This window comes from Anas acuta, chromosome 2, assembly GCF_963932015.1.
Source record: "Anas acuta chromosome 2, bAnaAcu1.1, whole genome shotgun sequence".
Lineage (NCBI taxonomy): Eukaryota > Metazoa > Chordata > Aves > Anseriformes > Anatidae > Anas > Anas acuta.
The window spans coordinates 116,361,853-116,383,127 of record NC_088980.1 but is presented as its reverse complement, the minus strand read 5'-3'; the positions used below and the strand labels follow the sequence as shown (position 1 = coordinate 116,383,127).

Genomic DNA, 21,275 nt, shown 5'->3' with positions numbered 1-21,275 from the left:
GTCTTCAACTAATTCCTCAGACACGTGGTCTGATTTTGGGGTGGTCCTGTGTGGAGCCAGGAGTTGGACTCAATGGTCCTTGTGGGTCCCTTTTGACCTGGGTGATTCTATGGTTCTGTGCTGTGCTTTCTAATGCCTCTCCCAAGGATGGAAGCACAGGCTTGGGCTAATAGAAGGCTTCTGCTTTGTTTGTCTAAGTTCAGTCATCTTAAAGTCCTTCAGGTGCAGTGATTCCTGGAAGTAAAGGGAATCATCTTTTCCCCTTGGTTTTCTTTTCCACTGGAGCCTTTTCTTGAAGCTTGGAATTTAATCGGCCCCCAGAGTCGATTTTTAATCGTATTTCTCCCATATCCCCCCATAGTCATATTTGCAATGTGTTGCTGAATATAATTATGCTGTAAATAATAAGTATGCTGTAATACAATAAATACACTGTATGTTTATTGCACATATAAATATGCAATACATTTTAAACTAACAATTTATATATTTATATATAGCAAGAGTAGTGTGTACAGTAGGTGAACGATGGTGCCTAGCGTTGCAGGATCGCTGCTACGTTTTTCTAAGCAAAAGCCTACATAGTGTGATCAAAGCTGACTTGTAAGTAGTGATTTTGTAACTGAATGATTTGTCTGATCATCAGAAAAGAAAAACTCCTCATAACATATGTATATCAAAGTCTTGCGTTCCACAGTTTCTGTTGAAAAATCCCAAGCATATATATTGATGGAGTCTTAAATGGAATTAAGTCCTTTTAGGGATCTTGCACTGAAATACTTTTTTTTTTTTTTTTAAAGTAGCCTAGCTAATGCTATTCTCAATGTGAAACTGACAGTGTGGTTGAAGAAAGAATGAGCCTACCTATCGGAAGTAAAATGGTTGCTCAAATAAAATTAGCCAACTTACAAAAAAAAAAAAACACAACACAACCACCACCAACAAACCACAGCGATAACTTCCTCCCCAACAAACAGCAGTACTTCTTTATTGTGGATTCTTATTTTAGTAGTAACAGCAAGGAGAGAAGATGTGCAATGTGTATGTAGGTGCTACAAGCTAAGGTCTTCTTACAAGCTGAATTTTACTTCAAGCAGGATCTCTGACAGCAGAAAATCAAGCAAAGACATGGTGCATTGCAGGCTTAGTAAGTGAAGTATCTGTACTGACTGCACGAGGAATTCCAATTAATGTTTTTAATGACTGGGGGGGAGGAAGGGAGGAGAATTGGATAACTCACTACCATGATGTGGCCATATGCTCTTTTCTAAAAACACGTGCATGCATGCAGAGAGCTCCGCTCCAAATACATTTTGTAAGTTCTGAGAGCGGGGAGAGCATTGGCCAAGGAGCTGGTGCAGTTGCGTGTCAGATCGTCCAAGGACTAACATCAAAGCCAAAGGTTGTGCTGGAGGACAAACCCAGCCTGACAAAACAGAAAAGCTTCCTTTTGCACAGAGGGAGCGCTCCCCTCCACCTGTGCTCCTAGATGAAGGATCTGAATGCAGTGTAGCTGTGTTAGCAAGAGGGCAGCCCAGGCCAGTAACTCTCAGCAGGCTTGCCTGGGGTTAACCTCCAGAGCGGTTGGCATCTGTAGTTGAGTAGAGTGACATAGTATGTATCTCAAAATACAGATATAAACCTTTATTTTTTGCTCTTGACTAAGGATTTCTCTCTTTCCTCCTCTGATCTAGAGGCTTTTTCCTATCCCCACATGTTTAAAAGAACAGGAAGCCTTGTTGTGCTACTTGAAGTTCATTAAAATATCGTTGAGATTTGCTGGCTAATTTATCAGGCTTTAAATAAATAAGTAAGTAATCCCACCTTAGGTCTACCTAACCCAAGCAGAGGTTCTCTGCCTCTCAAAGAGGATATCTTTTTGTTGAGGATTTTTAGAGGTGAGTGAAAATAAGCGTATGCAATGCATCTCTAACTTACTTCAGATGCATTTGAATATTCAAATATGTTCTGGGGCAGATGTGGGGACAACATTGGTGAACTGACAGCAGTGTTCAGTTGGATATGTTTCAAAACGGTAATATTGAGTTTCAGAGTTCATATAAAACAGTTTGGAGAAGCTGAGAGTGTCTTGCTTTTGTACAGTTGTGAGTTTACGTTGTGAATTAAGAATATGACTGGTTTGCAGAGCTCGGTGATTTCAACTTTTAATACTAATGCAGCTACATAAACCAGTTCTGATGAAATATTTTCTATTAATCAGAAATGGCTTTGGAGTTAAAGAACCAGCAATGAGGCTGGTTCTTTTTGTTGAGTGTGTTGGTACAACAATGCAATTGTCTGAAGCTGCGATAAAGAGAACAAACCCTTTAGGATACTATGCAATGTAATTAATGTGTTTTCTTTTTAAACTAGATGCAACAGTTGGAGTTAGCACAAATGCAACAAAGAGAAGCCAACCTCACAGCTTTGGCAGCCATTGGACCGAGGAAGAAAAGGCCATTGGATTCATCAAATGCTGGATCTGGGCTGGAGGTACTGAGATGTCTTGCAATGACTTGCGTGGTGGTGGTGTATCTTCATATAAAATTATTTTCATCCCTCCCTGTAGGAAAAAATGAAAATACTTTTGACAAAATGACCGGTTACCTGCTGTAAGCGAAGTGGTCCATGGGTTAGATGCTTGGAAAGGTTATTTCTGGTAAATTTAATGGGTGTGTTTGTGTGTTATATGAAGAACTGTGGGTGAGAGCACTGTGTGTAAAGGATTAAATGAAATGGTGGCTCAAAACTTCTGTCTGCGATGGAAGGGTAACATGGCTGTGGTGGTCTTCCACAGCAGCTGGTTGTAATGGACCAGCAGTTGAACTCATGATGCAAGTTTTGGATAGCTTTTTGAAACAGCTCTTTCACGTTTGGTTGTGTACTTTTTTCCACATGCAATGTGTAGGGACTCTTCAAATATGCTGCGAGTTCGCCTTGGCTGGATCGCCAAAAAAGCACCAAAAATAAATAAGTATATACTGCTAGACCATTCGGTTCCTGCAGTGTGTCAGTTCTCCTTTTCTGGCTCATCCAGCACTTCAAAAATGCCTTGAAGGTGCTTTTAACAAATTTTGTTCTGAACCTCTTAGTGTTGTGCTGGAGATTAGCTGTTTCCAGGACCTGGGTAGCTTACGAGGCTGCAGAAGTTCCTTACAAGGAGTCTGACAGCCTGCTTCTGTTGGAGATCATCATCTTGGCTGGAGATGGGAGAAACGCCTTGCCACAAGTGTTGTTGCCAGTTTTGCCATTCTTTCTCAGGAAGCCTCAACGCCTGTGAACAAATGGGTGCTTGGTGTGTGACCTAGGCACAACGAGCAGAAAAGCCTTGGGAAGTGGTGGAAATGGTGGTGAAGTTTCCCTGTCCAATAAAACTTAAGGCTTCCTTCCCCCTCCCTGTGTCCTAGGAAGCCTATATATATAAATGAAAGTACTCTAGCATTTTTGCATGGTGGAGTCCGTAAAGACCTTTAATAAAGCTCAGCTAATGCCTGTAACATAACAGGGACAGTAATGGCACCTGGCCTTTAGGCTTCCCCTCAGCCTGGGCTGTGTCAAGACTCCTCTCTGAGGAGAGAAGGTCAACTTGTTTCTTTGATTTTTGTTCTGACATGGACACAGACACAAACAACTCCTTGAATGCTCACTGTTTACAGCAAGTGAAGTGAAGGAATCAGTATCTAAACAAGCTACAGAAAGCAGCATGCCAGGCTTTTCGGTAGCTGCTCTTCACTTTGATGTTTTTAATGCACTGTCACATGAAGCTGAAAGTGCAGTTATTTTTTTTTTTTGTAATACCCTTGGAAAATTAAAAAAAATAATAATTCATCATGAGAACAGTTTTCCTTGTCCTTTTCTCTTCTTCCCATAAGCATCTATCGAGTAACTATTCCTGTTCTTCGTAGTGGTTTTCTGTAATTATGCCGGGTTTGTTTCTGAATATTTAACAAGGCAGCCTGTTAGGTGCTTTTCAGTTATTTCTCATCATTTGCAACGTGTCTACTTTGGCACAAGTCTGTAAAGCTTTAATAAAGTGAAACATAACAGTGTTGACACGGTAAGGTGGTGATCCATTATTTACACTGCCAATTTAAAAAAGCATGTTTTTAGACCACATCTGTAAAACTGACCGTAAACCTTGATAGCACTTCGTTGTCACAAATTTACCTGCTGTGTTTTAAGATGCTTCTCCCATAGGTTGCCTTACTAGGCTGAGTTGTAAGGGCAGTAGGTGAAAGTAATTCTGCTAGTGAAACTACTTTTTCTCACATGCCGTTTTGCATTCCGGTGCCTAGTGCTTAGGCTTCGTGCTACCAGAAAGCAATTCTCTGCTTCTCTGTGGACCTTTCTTTTTTTTCTTTTTTTTTTATTTTGTGAAATTATGCAGGATAACAAACTTGTGAAGGCTGTTTGGACTTAAGCATTTAAGTGTCCCAATATATCTGAACAAGATTTATAAAAGGCTTAAGACTTCTCATGTAGGATAAAAAATGGTTTAGACAAACACTATATTTCAAGAAGCAGAACATTTGTAATACGTTCATGATAACATGGCAAAACATTCTGAGCAGTAAACAACATTCCATTCTTCAGAGATGAAAGGAGGTCTTTGAAACTGAAAGCAAGTACGATATGGCCTTAGGCTGATGCACATTTGGGCATCTTTAAAATCATCTTTTTGGGCAACCTGTCTGAGAATAATTTAAGCAGGCAGGATGTACTTTCTCATTTCAAATTGCAAATACAGACAGCTTTACTCACAAGCAATCTTAAATGTCAGAACTTCCTGACTGTGCAATGTCAAAGAGTAAATCTGTGCATAATACTCCTGTGACCATTTTTTAAAGCCTAATATCTGGGCAGACAGGTGTGATGGAAGGAATTATTCCTGAATGTGAAGGATCCTTTGATAGTATTGAATGAAATCACTGATGTTACCCATATTAGTTTTTTTAATCTAAGACTTCTTCAGCTTGCCTTAACCTAATGTTCTTTGTATAGTGTTTGTATTTCTTAAGTCTGTGTTAGAACGAAGTTGTGTGTTCAGCTTTTTGTAATTGCCTACCATAATAATTAAAGGAAATGAATGGTTTCAAGCCATTATTGATGTAAACTGGAACCCCTAAGGTATTTGGGGAGACGGGGAAGAAATAACCAGTTACACTATGTATTGAAAAAGCGAGATGCTGAAAGCAAATTTATTTCATATATGTGTTTGCCCAGTACCAAAAAGTAATGGGTACTGGAAGACTGCAGCTCAACAGACTGGGTCAGAATGGATCTGATGCCTTCTCTTGCAGTAACAGTAAGTGTGAAGGGTGGAAAACCAGCATTTTGTTAGCATACTCTTTCTTTTCTCCACAAACAATTGTCTATTTGGAATGGTTCTTCCCACCTCAGGTATCCGCTCCCTCCACGCTCAACCACTTGGATTCGCACCTCTTCTGGAAAGTCTTTTTCCTCACATATTTGAATATCTAATTCCTACACAGTCACCCCACTTTCTTCTCTTAAATTATGGTTTATTTACGTAGCCCCTTAAGATGACCTGTTAAAAATTATTTTAATCTGGGAACTAAAATGTGGTATAGCACAAACATGTGCTTTACAACTGAGACCCTGCTTACCAGCTGCCACATCGTTTTGTAGAGTGGCAGATGACAAATGAAGAAAGAGGCTCTTGCCCAGGAGACTTTGTTTGTCAACTATTTTGGACCTAAAGCATTAAAAAAAAAAGGCTAAAAAAGGGTAAAATGTATCCTGCCCTTGTTATTGCCTATGTATTGCTACACTTAAAACAGCAGTAGAGGCAAATCCATGAAGATCATGGAATAGAAAAAATAAGGCTTGCTGTAAGCCTAGAAAGCAAGCAAGCAAACAAACAAAAAAACCCACACTATAATGGGAATTCCTGTGCCTTTCTTGCTTGAAACACTAGTTGGGGTAGTTTTGCATATTGTCTTTATTTTGCCTGTTGACTTTATTGCAACTTAACATTTGAATGGCATTGTTCAGAGAGAATAATTTAAGAAGAACCCTGCTAAGAAAATCCATCTATTGTGAAAATGTGCTAATTGGTGCTACTTGTATTCCAGAGGTGGTAATATCTTCATCCCTCTCATTCTGGTCCCTCTGGACACTTTTGGATACAAATGAGTCAGTCTTTTAGATCTGATTAATTTGTGTTTTGGGGTATGTGTATTTGTTACCCACTTTGTTATCTCCCCCATTTTGGGTGCATGTGGGGAATACTAATGAATGAAAGGGTGGGGAGACTTCAAACATAACTCATCTTGAAGAAAAGGGAGAATGCTTCTTGTAAAAACAATCAGAAAAAGTAAATTTGAAGCCACAGATTGGTTTTTCTGATTCTGTATTCTGTTTCATCATTCTTTATTGGTTGGTACAATGCCCCTAAACACTTCCCAATATTGAGAAATATTTGAGGATTATTTTTGATTTAAGTTTCTCTGCTTTTCTGATGACAAAGCCATTTTCAGAATGTCTTTGTCTAGTTCTCACTATAACTGGAGTCTTAGAAGTTTGAAAACTCATGCAAATGATCTACAGCTTTTTTTTTCTTTTTTTTTTTTTTTTTCCTGTGAGGAAACAGGCTGCAGCTCTGAGTGTAAACTTTCTTCCTCAACTGAAGGTATTCTGTTTCCCAGCTTGTCATCCGCCTTGAGCAGAGAGCAGTGTTTTTGTGTGTTACCACTCAGTAGGGAGGAAAAAGCTCTACCTACATTTTTGAAAGTTGAGTTAGGAGGACGAATGTTACTCTTGTGGTCAGCACCTAAAGGCTGTGGTAGGACCATTCTTTCACTTTCTAAGGGAAAACTTACTTGGATGCCTCCCAGTCAGTCTGACTTTTTGGGGAAGTGCTTTTTCTCACCTGTTTCCTGGCTCAACGATAACACCCTAAACAATTGGAAGAGATGCAGTCTGCCATGCCCCAAAGTGCCCTTGGTGTTGTATCCTTCATTTACATTCTCCCAGGTTGCTCGTGTTGACAGAATCACAGGTAAATCTTCTGTCTCTTCTTACTTCTTGCATGAGCCAATGGCAAAGGAAGTGTTCTTCCTCCAGATACTGTGGGTGGCTCTTCAGTCTGCAGCCTGCTACTCTCTCCATAAGTGTAGGTCTTGCCATACGGTAGGCTGTCATCAGTATGATTTTACAAATAATCTTTTAGCCTTCCCCTGGGGAGTCCCGGAGGTTTCTCTGGGGTAAATGTGGCTGTGCTGAGTTGCTTGGTGGAAAGGATGGGAAGCAGAGGTGCACCAAGCAGCTGTATCCAGATGCTGACACTCTATCTGGCTGTAGTGGCAGCCTTGGGGAGGCAGGTGTGCAGGTATTTCTCAAAATGTTGCCCTCAGCTGATCCGCAGGCCCTGTGGTCCTCCACGCTGCTCTGGTAAATGGTGCAGGTAGTATCCTGGGGTCAGCGCCTAGCTGCTCAAATGCTTTCTGAGCATTCAAATCCCAGTCAACAAGCATAAAATAAGGTGATGCTTGCAGGGTGATGCACATCTTCCGATACAGCGGGCCACAAATAAGCTTGTGTTTTCCTAGTGGAAAGTTTGGCAAGAAGAAATGGAAGAAATACCTTGTTTTCTGTGCTAGTCATTGCTCTACTTTTAATATCCGTTGTGTGTGGAGAAAGCAAGCTGGTCACCTTCTCTTTTAGGGCTAGCTCTGTGCCACACCTCATCATTCTTAGTAGAACTTAAATTTATCCTGCTTGTTTTATGGATGGGGATGCCAGTATGTGTGTGGATCAAACACACTCTGTGTATGGTGTGGGTTTAAGCTTCTGGGAATGATCTTAAGGCCCTGACCCAGGAAGAACTAAGCCATTGAGCAACAAGTCCTTTTTTTGCAAACTGAAAGCAAACCCTGCACCTTACAGATGATTGAGCAAGAGAAGCGTTTTGTTCTCCCACTGTGTGACAATCAAATCACTGGTTTTTTTTTTGATGTTTGAGGGAGGGATGCATGATAGTCAAGGGAAGGGACATAAGTGGCTTTGCACTTCTGGAAGTGGTAGCTTTAGGAGTTACTGCCACCCTTCTGACCTTAAGTTCCTCTAATGAGGATACATTAGCATAATTCATCTGCTTTGTTATTGGTGTAAAGGAAGTGACTCAGAATGAATTAATTGAACTTAAACTTGGCTCTACAGTGGATGAGGATGGTCTTGCTGCCCTGTGTGTATCCATGGGGTACAGAGAGGCTTCTGACTGGTGCTTGGCATTGGTACTTGATAGTCTACTAAGGTATTTTCTTAAAAGGTACAGAAAATGAATTTGAAATCAATTACTTTAAATTGGACCTGGGCTACTTGAATGTAAGTAGGTCTTCGGAGCCAGGCTACAAAATCTGTTTCTACACTTGAGGGATTTTGTTCTCTCTTTCTCTCTTACGTGTCTGCCTTCCTCTCCCTACTATCCCCTCCCCATCTCATTTTGAGACTTCAGTCTGAAGTGATACAGGAGAGTTTTTTTCTTTTTTTCTACTTCATGTATGCAGACCCTTGATTTCACTTCCTAGTTCTTATTCAAGCTGTTGGACAACTGAAGAGTCTACAAGGATCGTCGTACCTTTGGGGAAGAGGGGAGCTGAAAGCATGCTCTAATTATAACATATGGATTCAGCATCTTACGTGCTGCAAGACCTAAGCACACGCACCCCTGTCAGCTAGAGAGTTTCAATTTCAGCTCCGAATTTCCTGGCTGCTGTCAGTCTAGGCCATACACTTGACGTGAATTCTTTCCCCTCTTAAACAGGCACAGATATTCTCGACTGCCAGTCATAAGCTTCAGAAGTACAGTTCATCGGCCCGTGTCGTGCTCTCTCTGTGCTAGATATGAACTTAATTCTTCTTATGTGTGAAGGATATCTGCAATTTAAATGACTAATTGCGTTGTAGCTCTAGGCTGAACATATTGGTAACGCGCAAACGTTGATGACATGTGAAGGGTCAAGAGATTTATAATTTAGTTGACAATACGTTGCTTAAAATGATGTGGCAAAGAGCCAGAAAATTTCAGCTTAATAATTGTCTATTAACTAACATGACATATTTGTATAGTAGTCATTACCTCCAGGTACAGATTAAGCATCTGATGTAGCCATGCGCGGTGACGTGCGGACATGAATCTTGGGCACAACGGTGAACAAACTGACGGCGCACTCGCAGGAATTTGTTTCAGTATGTAAAGCGTGCTGCTGCCTAAGTTTGAAGGGACTTGCAGGAATGTTGCACTGAAATCTGAGGAAAAACGTGCAGTCGAACGGCATCCTCTGTGGTATGGATCTGACAGCTCAGGGAGGCTTCTTTGTAGGCTACAGTTAACATCATAAATATACATGTTTGTTTTCAGCTGCGTGAGAAGCAGCCTGGAAATAGAGATCTAAGCCTTCTTGACATCAGCTTGATCTATCCTAATGGCCTATAAGATTTTAAAAAAAGATGCAACAGCTTTTTAAAAAACAACTCATGTTTTTATAAACACTGTTTAATGCAGTATTTTAGCATTATGAATGTGGGAGTATTTCTCGCAGACTGAGCTGAGGCTTGGTAGAATAGGCGGCATCGGTGCACTTGGCTTGTCACTGGAGTAATTCTTTCACTTTGTTTTCTCTGGCCTCAGTTATGCACTTGTTTGGGATCTTAGCTTGGAGACTTAAAAGTATTTATGCCTCACCAGAAATTAAAAGGAGAGCTCTCAACTTCACTTTTAACATCTGACTGAAGTTTGCTTCCTTAAAGTGCCCCTCTCTAATTCTGCTGTAAGAGTCTGAAATTCTTCATGCAGTTTGTGTGCAGCCACGAAACTTGAGAAGGAAACGTGTGCTCTGCCAGGAACAGGTCACTGGGCCTGGCCCAGGTGGGTGGGAAGGCAGGTTTCTACTGACCTCCGTGAGCGTTGTTTCAGGTCCTAACCGATATCTCCAAGCAACTTTGATATTCCTGCCAGTACTCAAGATGCAGGCTTCTGGATCGTGTGCTCCAGATACCTTGGAGTCTAGGAATTCAGGCTACGATGGTAGCTCAGGTGGAAGACGACTCCTGTCCTGCAAGTCTCGCTGCCTTTCATGACAGCTGTGGCTCTGAATCAGGTTCACTCTTGCCTTTCCAGAGAGATTCAGTATTTAATTCTTCATCCAGCCACTGGAGAGAGCTCTAAAGATCTTAAAGGCACGTTTTGGGAGCAACCTCCTGACGCTAGCTGCAAAACACGTATGCGACTGCAGGAGCTCCTTGGTGCTTTCTTTTGCCAGAATTGGTGACAGTCACTCATCTCTGCTAGGAATATACAGAAGGCTGTGAGGATCATGAAAGTGTATTGCTCTGACAGAGTTGCTGATCTGACTGGACTCTGAGGATAAGCAAAACACAGGACTGCAGATATTTATTTTTTTTCTTAGCAAGATGTTTGCTGCCCGACTGGAGGAATGTAATAGAGATCTGGGAGCAAGGCATGGGCTGGTGTTCTAGCGCAGGTCCTAAGGTCTGAACAGCAGCATGGGGCAGCTTCTGGGCAAGGAGTACGTGAAATGGAAAGGGGAGGGCTGCTAATGCTCCAGATAAGTCCTTTCTTTTAAGGACTGATAGCACCCCAGGGCTGTTGACCTGCTGCCCAGCCAGATCTTGCTGAAGAGGAGGCTTCTGAGCATGCAGCTGCAGAGGGCCCTCTCCTGAAGCCTCCTCCCTTGTGTCAGCTGAAGAGCTCAGAGCTGGGCACTTCTTAAAGTCCTGGACACTGAAGCACGTGTGATGGTTCATTTTGGTGTGCAGATGGCACCATAGCTTCAAATGTTTTTCCATTAGGTTCTTTAAATGATTTGTTATAGAGACAGGTATATCACCCTCTGCCATTTGTTCAGAACAAAACCATGAAAGGCCAGAACTTTGATGCAGTTGGTTAGTGATCATCCCTGTGTAAGCTGTGTTCAGAGACGTGCAGGAGGCTTTGTGCAACCTATCATAACGTGTTGGGTGAATTTCCTGACCAGGCAAAGCCCAGTTGCAGTCCCAGTCTGGACTGGAGTTGGCTATGCTGCCAGACTTGTTTGATTTTTAAACCATCCCGTACCTCGAGAGAAGGGTCTTTTCTTTTGGCTTGGATGTGGTTGCCATTGCTTTGGATGTGCTCAGTAACTAGTTGAAGAGCCTTTGAAATGCTGTACTCGGCTCTGATCAGCCCATTTGCTGCATGAAATATAAAAATACGAGCTGCAAATACGCGCTGCGTCCAGCAAACAGAAGTCCCACATAAGCTTTGGCCTTGGAGGTGATTTTACAGCACAATGTGGCTCCGTGGCTCTGCCCTGGTATGATGGGTAAGAATTTAAGAATAAATAAATCCATAGCTCTGTCTCAAACATGGGTGGCTCGGAGCTTCTGCTCTGCTGTAACATCTTGCAGCTCTGATAGCTTCCCGGGCAGGCTCGGGGATCTGTGATGTCTGCCTCCTTTTTTGTAAGGGAGATAAGTGGATCGAGGTGGCTTTGTTTTGCATATTTTTAAAGGTAAGGCTTCTGGTCTAATGACTATTTAGAGAGAAAATACTTTCACCTCCATAAAGTTCTTTGAATTATAAAGGACATTGCTGTTGGGTTACTGAAAACCCTTGGGGTTTGTTTCATTTATAACATTGCCTGAGGCCTTCTGCTGCATCCTGTTGGATTGACCTCCTTTTCAACCCGTGCTGGCAGCTGCATTGCAGAGCTATCTTTTCCCTGGATCCTTCGGGGTTGTCATATGACAAACTTGAACTGTGACCCTTTTGTGTCTTACCAGGACAGCAGTGCCCTCTCTGTGCTGCGTGGCCAGCAGTCTTCCCCACACAAGCATTTGTTCCAAGCCATTTAACAAACTGAAAGCTTCAAATGATGGCATTTCATAGTGTTTAATAGTATCGACTGTAAAGCAAATGAAATGGTGCTGAATACCCTGCATGCTGCTAGTAAGAAATACAGCTTCCATTTCTGCAATATGCCCTGGGTTTTCTGTGGTTAGTATGTGCTCTCTGGTGAATCTTTATTTTTTTAATAAATTTCAATGCTTTCCCCCTAACAACAGTAGCGTTCGCTACTATAGATAGACCACCACTGGTATTTGTTTTTAATATATATTTTTTTAACCAGATTTCTCTAAGCAAAGTGGGCAAAGTCATTTTGCTGAAGTCTTGCAGAGAGTGTTAGGGTAAGAATTGATATAGTTAACACAGCATCCAAGCAGCACCATCTCCAAGCGGTGTTGATGCTGGCAGGCATCGCCTTGCTGAAGTTACAGAGACTGAGCACTTGTATTTGTACAAATTGCATTCATTACCAAGAACCCTCCAGTAGTGATAAGAGACTGGCTGTGTAGCATAGATTGGCTCCAAGATAAGTAGCCAGTCTATTGTGCAGCTCATGGTAATCTTCCTCGTCCCCACCCCTAATAATAAATCTCGGGGCATTTTGGAATGCATGGGGGTTGCTCATTCCAATAGCCTGAATGTACAACTACTAAACATCATCTCCACACCGACTGTGCTTTCATAACCAAGTGAGGCAGCTGACTGAGATGGATAGGCTTAGATACAGCGCTCTGAACACCCGACGCTTTGACTGCGCGCATTTGTTGCTTCCTTAAAGGACGTTTCACAGGTGATGGCTGGGATAAGAGTGTCTCCTGGCCATGTTTCAAGGCTAGTACCTGTTCTCAGCTGTGGTTTTCTTCAAGGAGAGGTGCAAACATCTGGAGCCTGGGTGCTTGCAGTTGGGAGCAAGAGCCTTGCACAACCTGGGGCTCTGCGCAGGAGCTGCGGTGGTACGACTTTCACAGTGAGCTTGTCCTTTCTCAGTGCAGGTGTTCGTGGTATGGCTTCGGTGAAACAGCAGTGATTTATCTTACAGTAGTATAGTTTAAAAAAAAAAGTGAAGGATTGTTTTCTAATAAGTCATTTCATTGCTTTGACTAAAGTAAACCATTAACTGGCAGGTATTTGCTTTGTCTTTTGAAGTATCTAATGTACAAGGACATCTGGATGGCTGGTTTCTGACATGTAAAGCTGAACATCAACAGGTTACTTTGATGCAAGCAGGCAGTACAACCCAACCAGTTTGATTTAAAAACTTGTGTTGACATGATTTTTTTTTTCTCTCTTCCCACTTTTAGGGTTTGAATGGCAATGGAGTTGCTCCTGGATCGTCAAATTTTAGCCTTACAAAGCAGTTGCTTCGTCCAAGAATAACCCGTGTCTGTCTCAGGGACTTGATATTCTGCATGGAGCAAGAGAGGGAGATGAAGCACTCTCTTACCTTGTACCGTGCTCTTCTGAAGTGATTTGAATTTTACATTTCAACTTGCTGTCTACTGCCAAAGAAAACACTGAAGCATTGTTGCACTGTCTTGAAATTCCAATTTCTGGAAAATGATCCGTTGTAAGGATAACTCTTGTTTACAGATAAACATTTTTATTAAATACCTAACTTAGCACCTGTAGGGTTTTTAATAATACTTGGTTTAACCCAGTCTGTAAACCAGTGAAAACACTGAGCTGCACACACAAGCACCTGACTACCTGCTTGCATTTAACTGTCTTGCAGGCTCTGAGGGCTTGATATGTGTACCTCGTTTATGTGTGTCACTTGCTTCAGTATTCCAGAGTCTGCAACATCTGTTCTGTCTGTAGTGCCTTCTTCTAATCCAACCTTATCTAGGGAAACAAGTAACATTTTAAAGGCACTGCATAGCATGACAACTGTATTTATTCATGAACCAGCAGTCAGTCAACATGCTAATGTATTGCCTGTCTGACTCAGCATCTCCCTCGGTTTTCTGGGTTTAGAATTACTACTGAGTGCTACTTTGTGGAGAGCAGAGTAGCAAGTGAAAGGAACAAGGGACACTTTCTCTTCCCTACATCACCTCAACTGCCCTCCCCTTTTCGCTGACAAAGTGACTGAGGGAAGGTGAACAAATTGGTCGTTCCTGTGGTTAAAGTACATCAAATGGTGTAGGCAGGGCATACTTGGATGTTTGGGAAAATATGCAGTTACTAAACTTGAATACAGGGAGTGATAGAGCCTAAAAAGGAAGAGAAAACACATTAAACTGATCCCTTATGTTTTTCTTTATGTAGATATCAAAAAATAGCAATGAGCCTAAGTATAGATTTAGAAAGAAATGAACCAAAACAACCTGTGCTGACTGAAAAAAAAAATATAAAAATGAAAACTTGAGATCTAGTAAATGTTCTGAAACTTTACAGCTGGAGAGTCTTAAGGAGAAGAGTAATATTTGGAAAGCACAGGATTCACTGCTTTATTGAGAGTATTGATTTAGTTGTCATCTTAATGTTTATAGTACCTTAATATGGTATAACAGGGAAACTTTTCAAGTAGAAAGTAGTTAGTTCAGCCAGTTGCCTGGTTTCTGTTCAATGAGGAGGAGGACTCCAAATTATTAAGACTGCTAGGATAGATTCAAAAATCTCCTCTGCTGGTAAAGACTGCCTTGTGGTAGAAGGGAAAGCCTCCTGGTCACCTTTCTCCCCAGCCTCCAAATATTTTGCCTCCCGTGGCACAGTGCTGCATAGCATGGCTGTTTCCCAGGAGCAGTGGGAAAGGCACTGACTGTATTGAATGGCTTCCTGCTAAAACTTTTTTTCTTTTAAGGAACAAGCTTCCTATGGTTATTTGGCATGCAACTTTAAAACTTTAAAGTGATAGATAACTCAAACGCCCTCTGCCATCAGAACCACTGCAGGTAGTTACCAAATTCAGTAAGTTTTGAGTCAGTTACGTTTTTTGTGTTGAAACAGTAGTGAATAATAAATCTAGCAAATGAATGCTGTAAATTATTTATATATGTATATATGGCATATATATATATATAAAAGAAAAGCAGTACTTTGACTAAGCTATAGTTTGCAAGATATTGATAGCGTCAGGCAAAATTGTTTTGTATAATTAAATGCTTAGCTTTACTTTTTATGTAAAGTGCAGCATTTTCCATATTTGTGTACTGTATCTTATTGATCAGATGTTTAAAATTATTTTAAATACTGCATTAAAGCAATTATTTTATTAAAAATAAGCAATAGTTCCCTTTGTCTGTTTCCTAGCCTGAGATACTCAGCGTCTGAGGCTGTCATCGCTGTGACTAATGGCGTGGTTCGGAGAGCAAGCCCCAGCTATCTGCCCATCACAGTGATTGGCACGGTTGCCCAACTCGGAGTGTTAACGATAAACATCTGTCTTCCAAGGTTTTTAGCAGAACTAGGTGACGGAGAAAGGAATTGCTCGAAGGTGGGGGGCGGAGAGGGGGACAGGGAGTAAAAGCAACCCCTCATTTGTCTGATTTCCCCCTGTCAGTTGGTACAGAGGCTGTTTTTTTTTTTTTTTTTTCACAGCTGAGCAGAGGTAAACACTTTGCACGTGTCTGGGAAAGCAGCAACACGGGAAGCTTCTCAGACCTCAACAATGTGCAGTGGAAGCATTGTCCTAAATTGTTCTTGAAGCAACTCGCAGCTAATTAAGCGCAGGTTGGAAAACAAAGATGAGCATCTGCATATGGGCTCTGCCTCTTCTTCAAACCAAGGAGACACTTGAAATGAGAGATACCAGAGAAAAGAATTGATTAATAGATATGTGTAATAAAGCATGACAGGTAATTCAACTGCTTTTAGGGCTTGCCTGCCTGCAGTGCAGGTCACATGTTTTCATTACTGCTGTCACAGCAAGTTTGCTCTGTTTGGTAGTTCCTTTCTCCCTTCCCACCTCCAAAGAAACCTCAAAATTTCAGGCTGTGAGGAAGAGCAGGCATTTTCAAAAAGCTTTTCAGCCGGTCCTTAGGCCTAATTTCAGACAGGAGCAGACAAAGCCTTTTGCAGGTTCAGAATTACTTGTCTCCTTCCCAGGCATTCAGCCTGTGCTTTATTCAAGGTCAGCATCTGAGAAGAGCCAAGTGTCTTCCAAAGTGGAACTTAAGAGACGCTTGAGCTTTGGCCAGCCACACCAGGAGTGAAAGGAGGAGTGACCATGCATTCACGGGTTTGTCCCCTCTTTTTGCAAATACTAAAAAGCTCAGTGCCATCGTGCTCCCATGCTTCTTGTTGGGAAGCTTGTGTTCAAGCTCCAGCACTTAGCAGCAGAGCCATCTATGCCACGGATGCTGCAAGGGGTCTAAAGCTTACTGCAGGCACTTCTTGCTGTCCAGATGGTCTGTCAGTCTAGTGCCTATTTCTGATGCACCGAGCTGTCCAGGGAACTATCTGTGGCATTCAAGTATTTTGCCTTCAGAGAAAACAGCGTGTCTGGTTGTGTGGAGGGGAAAGCTGTTGTTGCTGGCTCTTGACTGATACCGTTTCAGCAACACAGCATTGCACTGGATTTTGTGTGTTACGTGGGAACAAAAGGGACCTTGTACTTTCTCCTCTTGCTGTTGCTTTTTCCCTTTCCTGCCATTTTTGAGTCTTAACGCTGAATCCACTTGCCAGCCCTTTGCACTGTCTTTGACTGCAGCTCTTCCCGTCTCCCCCTGGGAAGGACGAGCTGAAGTACACGAACACACCCTGCAGCCTTGTTCTAGGTTTAATGAGGAAGGTAGCGGGGGCCCGTGAGGCTTGGCTAGATGATTCCTCAAAGCCATGGCGCTCTCTTGGACACTTTGACACGAGTAGCTTAAGGCTACTGTTTGCATCGAGTTGTTCTAGGCCTGCTCTCTCGTAGGCACCTGCGCCCTGCCACGTGAGTGCACTTTGCTTGGGAAAAAACGCCGTCAGCTCTTCTCCAGGTCCGTCTGTTTGCTGCGTTCTTTGCTTTCCTCTTCATTTGTGATCACCGGGATTAAGAAGGAAAGACAAAAGCAAATGAGGCTGTCCTAAGGGGGGGCAGGCAGCCCAAGCGATTGGACTCGCTCTCGGCAACTTTTCAACTTTCCAAATGAGGGCTGCTGGCTTTCTGAGGCCAAGTGCTGCACGCGCTCAATCTCTGCGCGCACCACACGTGATGCCCACACGTCTTCTGAGGCTGTTACCCACAGCCCCGTGGCTGGAGCCTGCAGCTCTGGAGATAACTGAAATCTGCAGCGCAGGCTTTACTCTGGTGGGCATAAAATTTAGCATAAAAGTTGAAGAATGTATCACAGTGGTTTGTCCCACCTACACCTGGTAGGAAGGCAGCCAGGCTGCAAGTCCCAATGCCAGTGTTTCACTTGGTGCAGGCCCTTTGCAAGCTGGGCAAGTGCCCATTTTGATTTTTTTCCTTATTTTGAAGGTGTAAGCACAAAACCCAGACTTTTCCTTCCAAGTTATATCAGTCATTGTTCCTACCACTTTTTCTTTTCTGTGGTAGGCAGGAGCTGATCGCTCCTTGTGTGCTATCTATAGCTATTCTGGCATGTTAGCTACTAACTTTGCCACCCTGTCCACTCTCAAGGTCCTCTGCTTCCCAGTTCCCAGGTCACTCCCAGGAAACCTGCTTTTGAAAGGGTTTTTGCAGGGAGGGAGGAAGGAAAAGGCTGGTTTCTATTCTAGACTTTAAAGTCGATGACTGCTCTGAAGTGGAAGGAGGTGGTGGTGTGGATCAGCTCACATCAGCCCTGAGTCTGCTCCTTTCTTTGCAGTGTCTGTAGAATTGTAGGATGGTCTGGGTTGGAAGGGACCTTAAAGCTCACCTTGTTCCAACCCCCTGCCATGGGCAGGGACACCTCCCCCCAGACCAGGTTGCCCAAAGCCCCATCCAGCCTGGCCTTGAGCACCTCCAGGGATGGGGCATCCACAGCTTCTGTGTGGAACATATTCTAATGCCTCATCACACTCTAAGTAATTTCTTCCTTATGTTAAATCTAAATCAAACCTCTTTCAGTTTCAAACTTATCCTATGCCCCTGTAAAAAGTCCCTCCCCATCTTTTCTTTAGGCCCCATTCAAGTACTGTAAAGCTGCTGTAAGGTCTCCCTGGAGCCTTCTTTTCATTCTTGTATGTTTCATGGTGGCCAAGAACTACCATTAGTCCCTGCGTTGGTCAAGGGTTTTCTACAGGTCCTTGTAGCAGTAGGTACTGCTCCCCTTTCAAAGGCTGTTCTTCCCTGGTGGATATCTTTCTTCAGAGCCACCTAAAGTTCATGCTTACGAACCCACCAGAGCTGCTCACCCGTTCTCTTCCCCACACTGTGGGAGTGGGTAGTCCCAACACTGAAAAGTCACCCTCGCCTCAACAGCTTGGCATGGGGACTCATGCTCTGCAGGCTTTCCTTTGAAGAACTGCAGTTATCGGTAAACAATTCTCCCTAGCAGGTCACAGAGAATAGCACTCCAAAGTTTATCTGGAGTGAAAAATTATCTGACAGATCTTCTGCATCTGGTTTTGAGAGCTAATTCGTAATTATGTGTAGTTCCCCAAGCTCGCTGAAATATTTGCACTTATACTTTGAAGTGTTCAGCGTGACCGGGTTTATTATTTACAGTTATTTGAAGGTGTTTCTTTATTTATGTCTTTAGAGGCTGGAAGGAGGAGTATTTTTTTTTCAAGTAATTATGTGCAAATATACATGTATTGTGTGTACAAGGATGGGTAAGTAACTTTTCAAAAGAAATACCCTACAACTTGTAGGGACTGCGTTGTAACAGCTCCCAGGTCTGAAGCTCCAGCAGCAAGGAGCAGGAGGGGAAGGAGATGAATTCTTGAAGAGGTTGCAAGAGGTAATCCTTAAAAGTCCTCTGATACCTTGGTGCAAAATTGGGCAGAGAATAAAGACTCCCTTGAAGAGCTAATCAGCTGGAGTCCTCAAGGAGGAAGGTAGGGGAAGAAGAATGAAAAAAAAAAAAAAAAAAAAAAAGAAGGAAAAGGATGCATCAAAGTAGGTGGGTATGTGTACGCAGGCTGTGTATTTAGTGAAGCAAACATATTGCATAATTATTACTTGGGAAGAAATCCTTAAATTGTTACTTCCTGTCCAATGCGGCTTTCACTCTTTAACTTGGTGTTTCTTAAAAATTGGCGAGATCCCGTGTAATCCTCTTACTGCTGCTATTAGGAGCAGCAAGAGAGATGATCTCCAGCTTCAGCCCGGTGCCGCGCTCCAGCCGCACGGCTGGAACACTGCCAGATGTGGGGAACGTGCTCTCTTCACAGGACACGGTGGCCTGACTGATGCTGAAAGAGAGGCTGGAACTTGCAGGAGACGTGTAGATACGGCACGATCTATTCAACGTCTTGAAGGTGAAGCAGTTTTCCTGTACCGACGTGAAAAGAAAACACGGACAGAGGCTTGCAGCCCATGTAAGCATCTGCCTAAGCATGGAGCTGACACAGTAATCAGGGCCGTGCTGCCTCTTGTCAGGGCTGGGGCTGTAATTGTCTGCACTCTGCCTTTCACCAGCCGGTTCATTATCCCTTTGCAACACGGCTGGAAGGTGGTGCAAACGCAGTCGGGCCTCGTCTCACAGTGCTCTCAGTCCTTGCTTCTCATCTGAAAGTTTTAGCCGCCTTTATTACAGAGGAAAAAATTTGAAAGTGACCCAAACTTCAGGCACAGAGGGCAAGTATTAAAAGCGAGGTGGTTTTTCCCTTTGAAATTCCTTGCTTCTTAGAGACTGCTGGTGAGTGATGCCCTGGAGCTGGGGAGGATGGCTCCAGAAAGAGATCCCCTTGAGTGTTTAATCAGCCCTTCACAGTAGTCTGCTGTGGATGCTGAAACAGAAATCAGTGTTTCTAGTTTTTTTTCCCATGCCGTAAAGAAGAACCTGTGGGAAGGTTCTGACTGTGTCCTTACACAAAACCAGGATATCCAGTAATTAGTGAGATACCTCCAGGGCAAGCTCAAATTTTGCAACACTTCCCAAGGCAGGGAGAATGCCCTGGGCTAGGGCAGTCTTGGGAAGAGGGTGAGTCAAGAAGCTTTTTTTTTTTTTTTTTTTTTTTTTCTTTTAAATGTCTCTATAGTCTTGATCAAGTCAAAACTTACGAAAAGTTTACAGGGATCCAACTCTTCCAGATCTTGCTACATGTGGGTGAGGCTTCTTCACCTCCTGGGGTAGATGGCTGCCTTTTGGGGCTTTTTCTCTGTAACAGGATGAAGTTTTGGGAATTAAAAGCTGAGTTTCTGATGATAGCCCAGCCTAGCACAGCCAGCCTGGGGCCACAGGACTGCCCTGCCCCTTGGCTTCTGGACATTGAAGAGGTCTCCTGGATGAGCCAGGTTCTCTTGTGGGCATTAAGCAACACGTAAGGGGCTTGAGCCCTGGGGGATTTGGAGATGTGGCACAAATACTCTGTGGCTTTTTGAGCTAAGAGCCCTAGATGTGGCTGAGGTCGGGGTGCAGTGACCCAAACGATGCTCTCAGGGCCATGCAATTGCTGGAATGGGTGTTCCCACCCTCATCTTGCGCAGCTTTACAGGCACTTCTTGCACTTCTGCTCTTCCCAAAACCTTGTCTTCCCCTCCAACCTCCACAGCTGCTCTCGTTCACCTCCCCATCCCTGAAATTATTTGTTTCCTTTGGATGACGACCATCCTATCCCAGCTTTCTTTAGGCTCAGCACTTGGGTTTCCTTCCATAGGAGGACATCTGCACACACAACTCTTCAGCTGCCAGTTGCCTGGGTTGCAGGACCACAGATCTCTACGGCAGGCCTGATGTCCTCTGTGCAGACAGAAACAGCGAGCTCTTGGATACCCTCCATATGTGTTGAAACGGTAACTAAGATTCAACAGAGCTAAACCAGGCTTCAGTTACTTCCTCTTCCCATGATCCTTGTTAATTATTAGGCGGTGTTGCTCCTGTCACACTTTCCCTCTCGAGAGCTTACAAATCTGGGATGTGACATCTGGAGGGCCTTGAGGCTGCAATGTTCTGCGCCATCAGCTCGGTGTCCCCCACCCTCCAGCCCTCCCGAGGTGTCAGGGACGTGGACTCCCTTTCCCCCCCGAGGAGGACAACACGGGTGGAACAGTTTTCCTTCCCCAGACCCCTCTATGGATAAAAAGCAAGGAGCAGGAGGAAGGCTGTCTCACGCGGCTGTAGCTATTTTAAGCTGTCGAGCTGTTTTCTCTCGGATGTCTCCTTCAAGTTGTGCTTTGCTGTACTGCCAACAAAAACTTGCTATTGTTAGGCTTCTGCGGCATTGCAATGAACACCGCAAGAAGGAAGCACTTCTCAGCAGCCCGGCACCTACGTCCCTACGTCGGGGATTTCCCCGCAGGTAGTTTTGGTAGTTTCACCTCCCAGTGTGCCACGTTTTGGGGATCTCCTTAGCACATGGCTAGCGGTAGCGG

The 21,275-nt window shown here is 43.4% G+C and overlaps 1 protein-coding gene across 1 annotated transcript in view; it reads left to right on the top strand.

Annotated features, from left to right (window-relative positions):
* Window positions 1-15,093, top strand: part of TAF4B (TATA-box binding protein associated factor 4b) — a 69,764-nt gene extending 54,671 nt beyond the window's left edge. The window contains exons 14-15 of the mRNA XM_068671838.1: window positions 2,374-2,493; window positions 13,171-15,093. Coding sequence (XP_068527939.1) covers window positions 2,374-2,493; window positions 13,171-13,338 — 288 coding nt within the window. The 3' untranslated portion in view covers window positions 13,339-15,093. The remainder of the gene's footprint in view (window positions 1-2,373; window positions 2,494-13,170) is intronic.
* The last annotated feature ends 6,182 nt before the right edge of the window (window positions 15,094-21,275 follow it).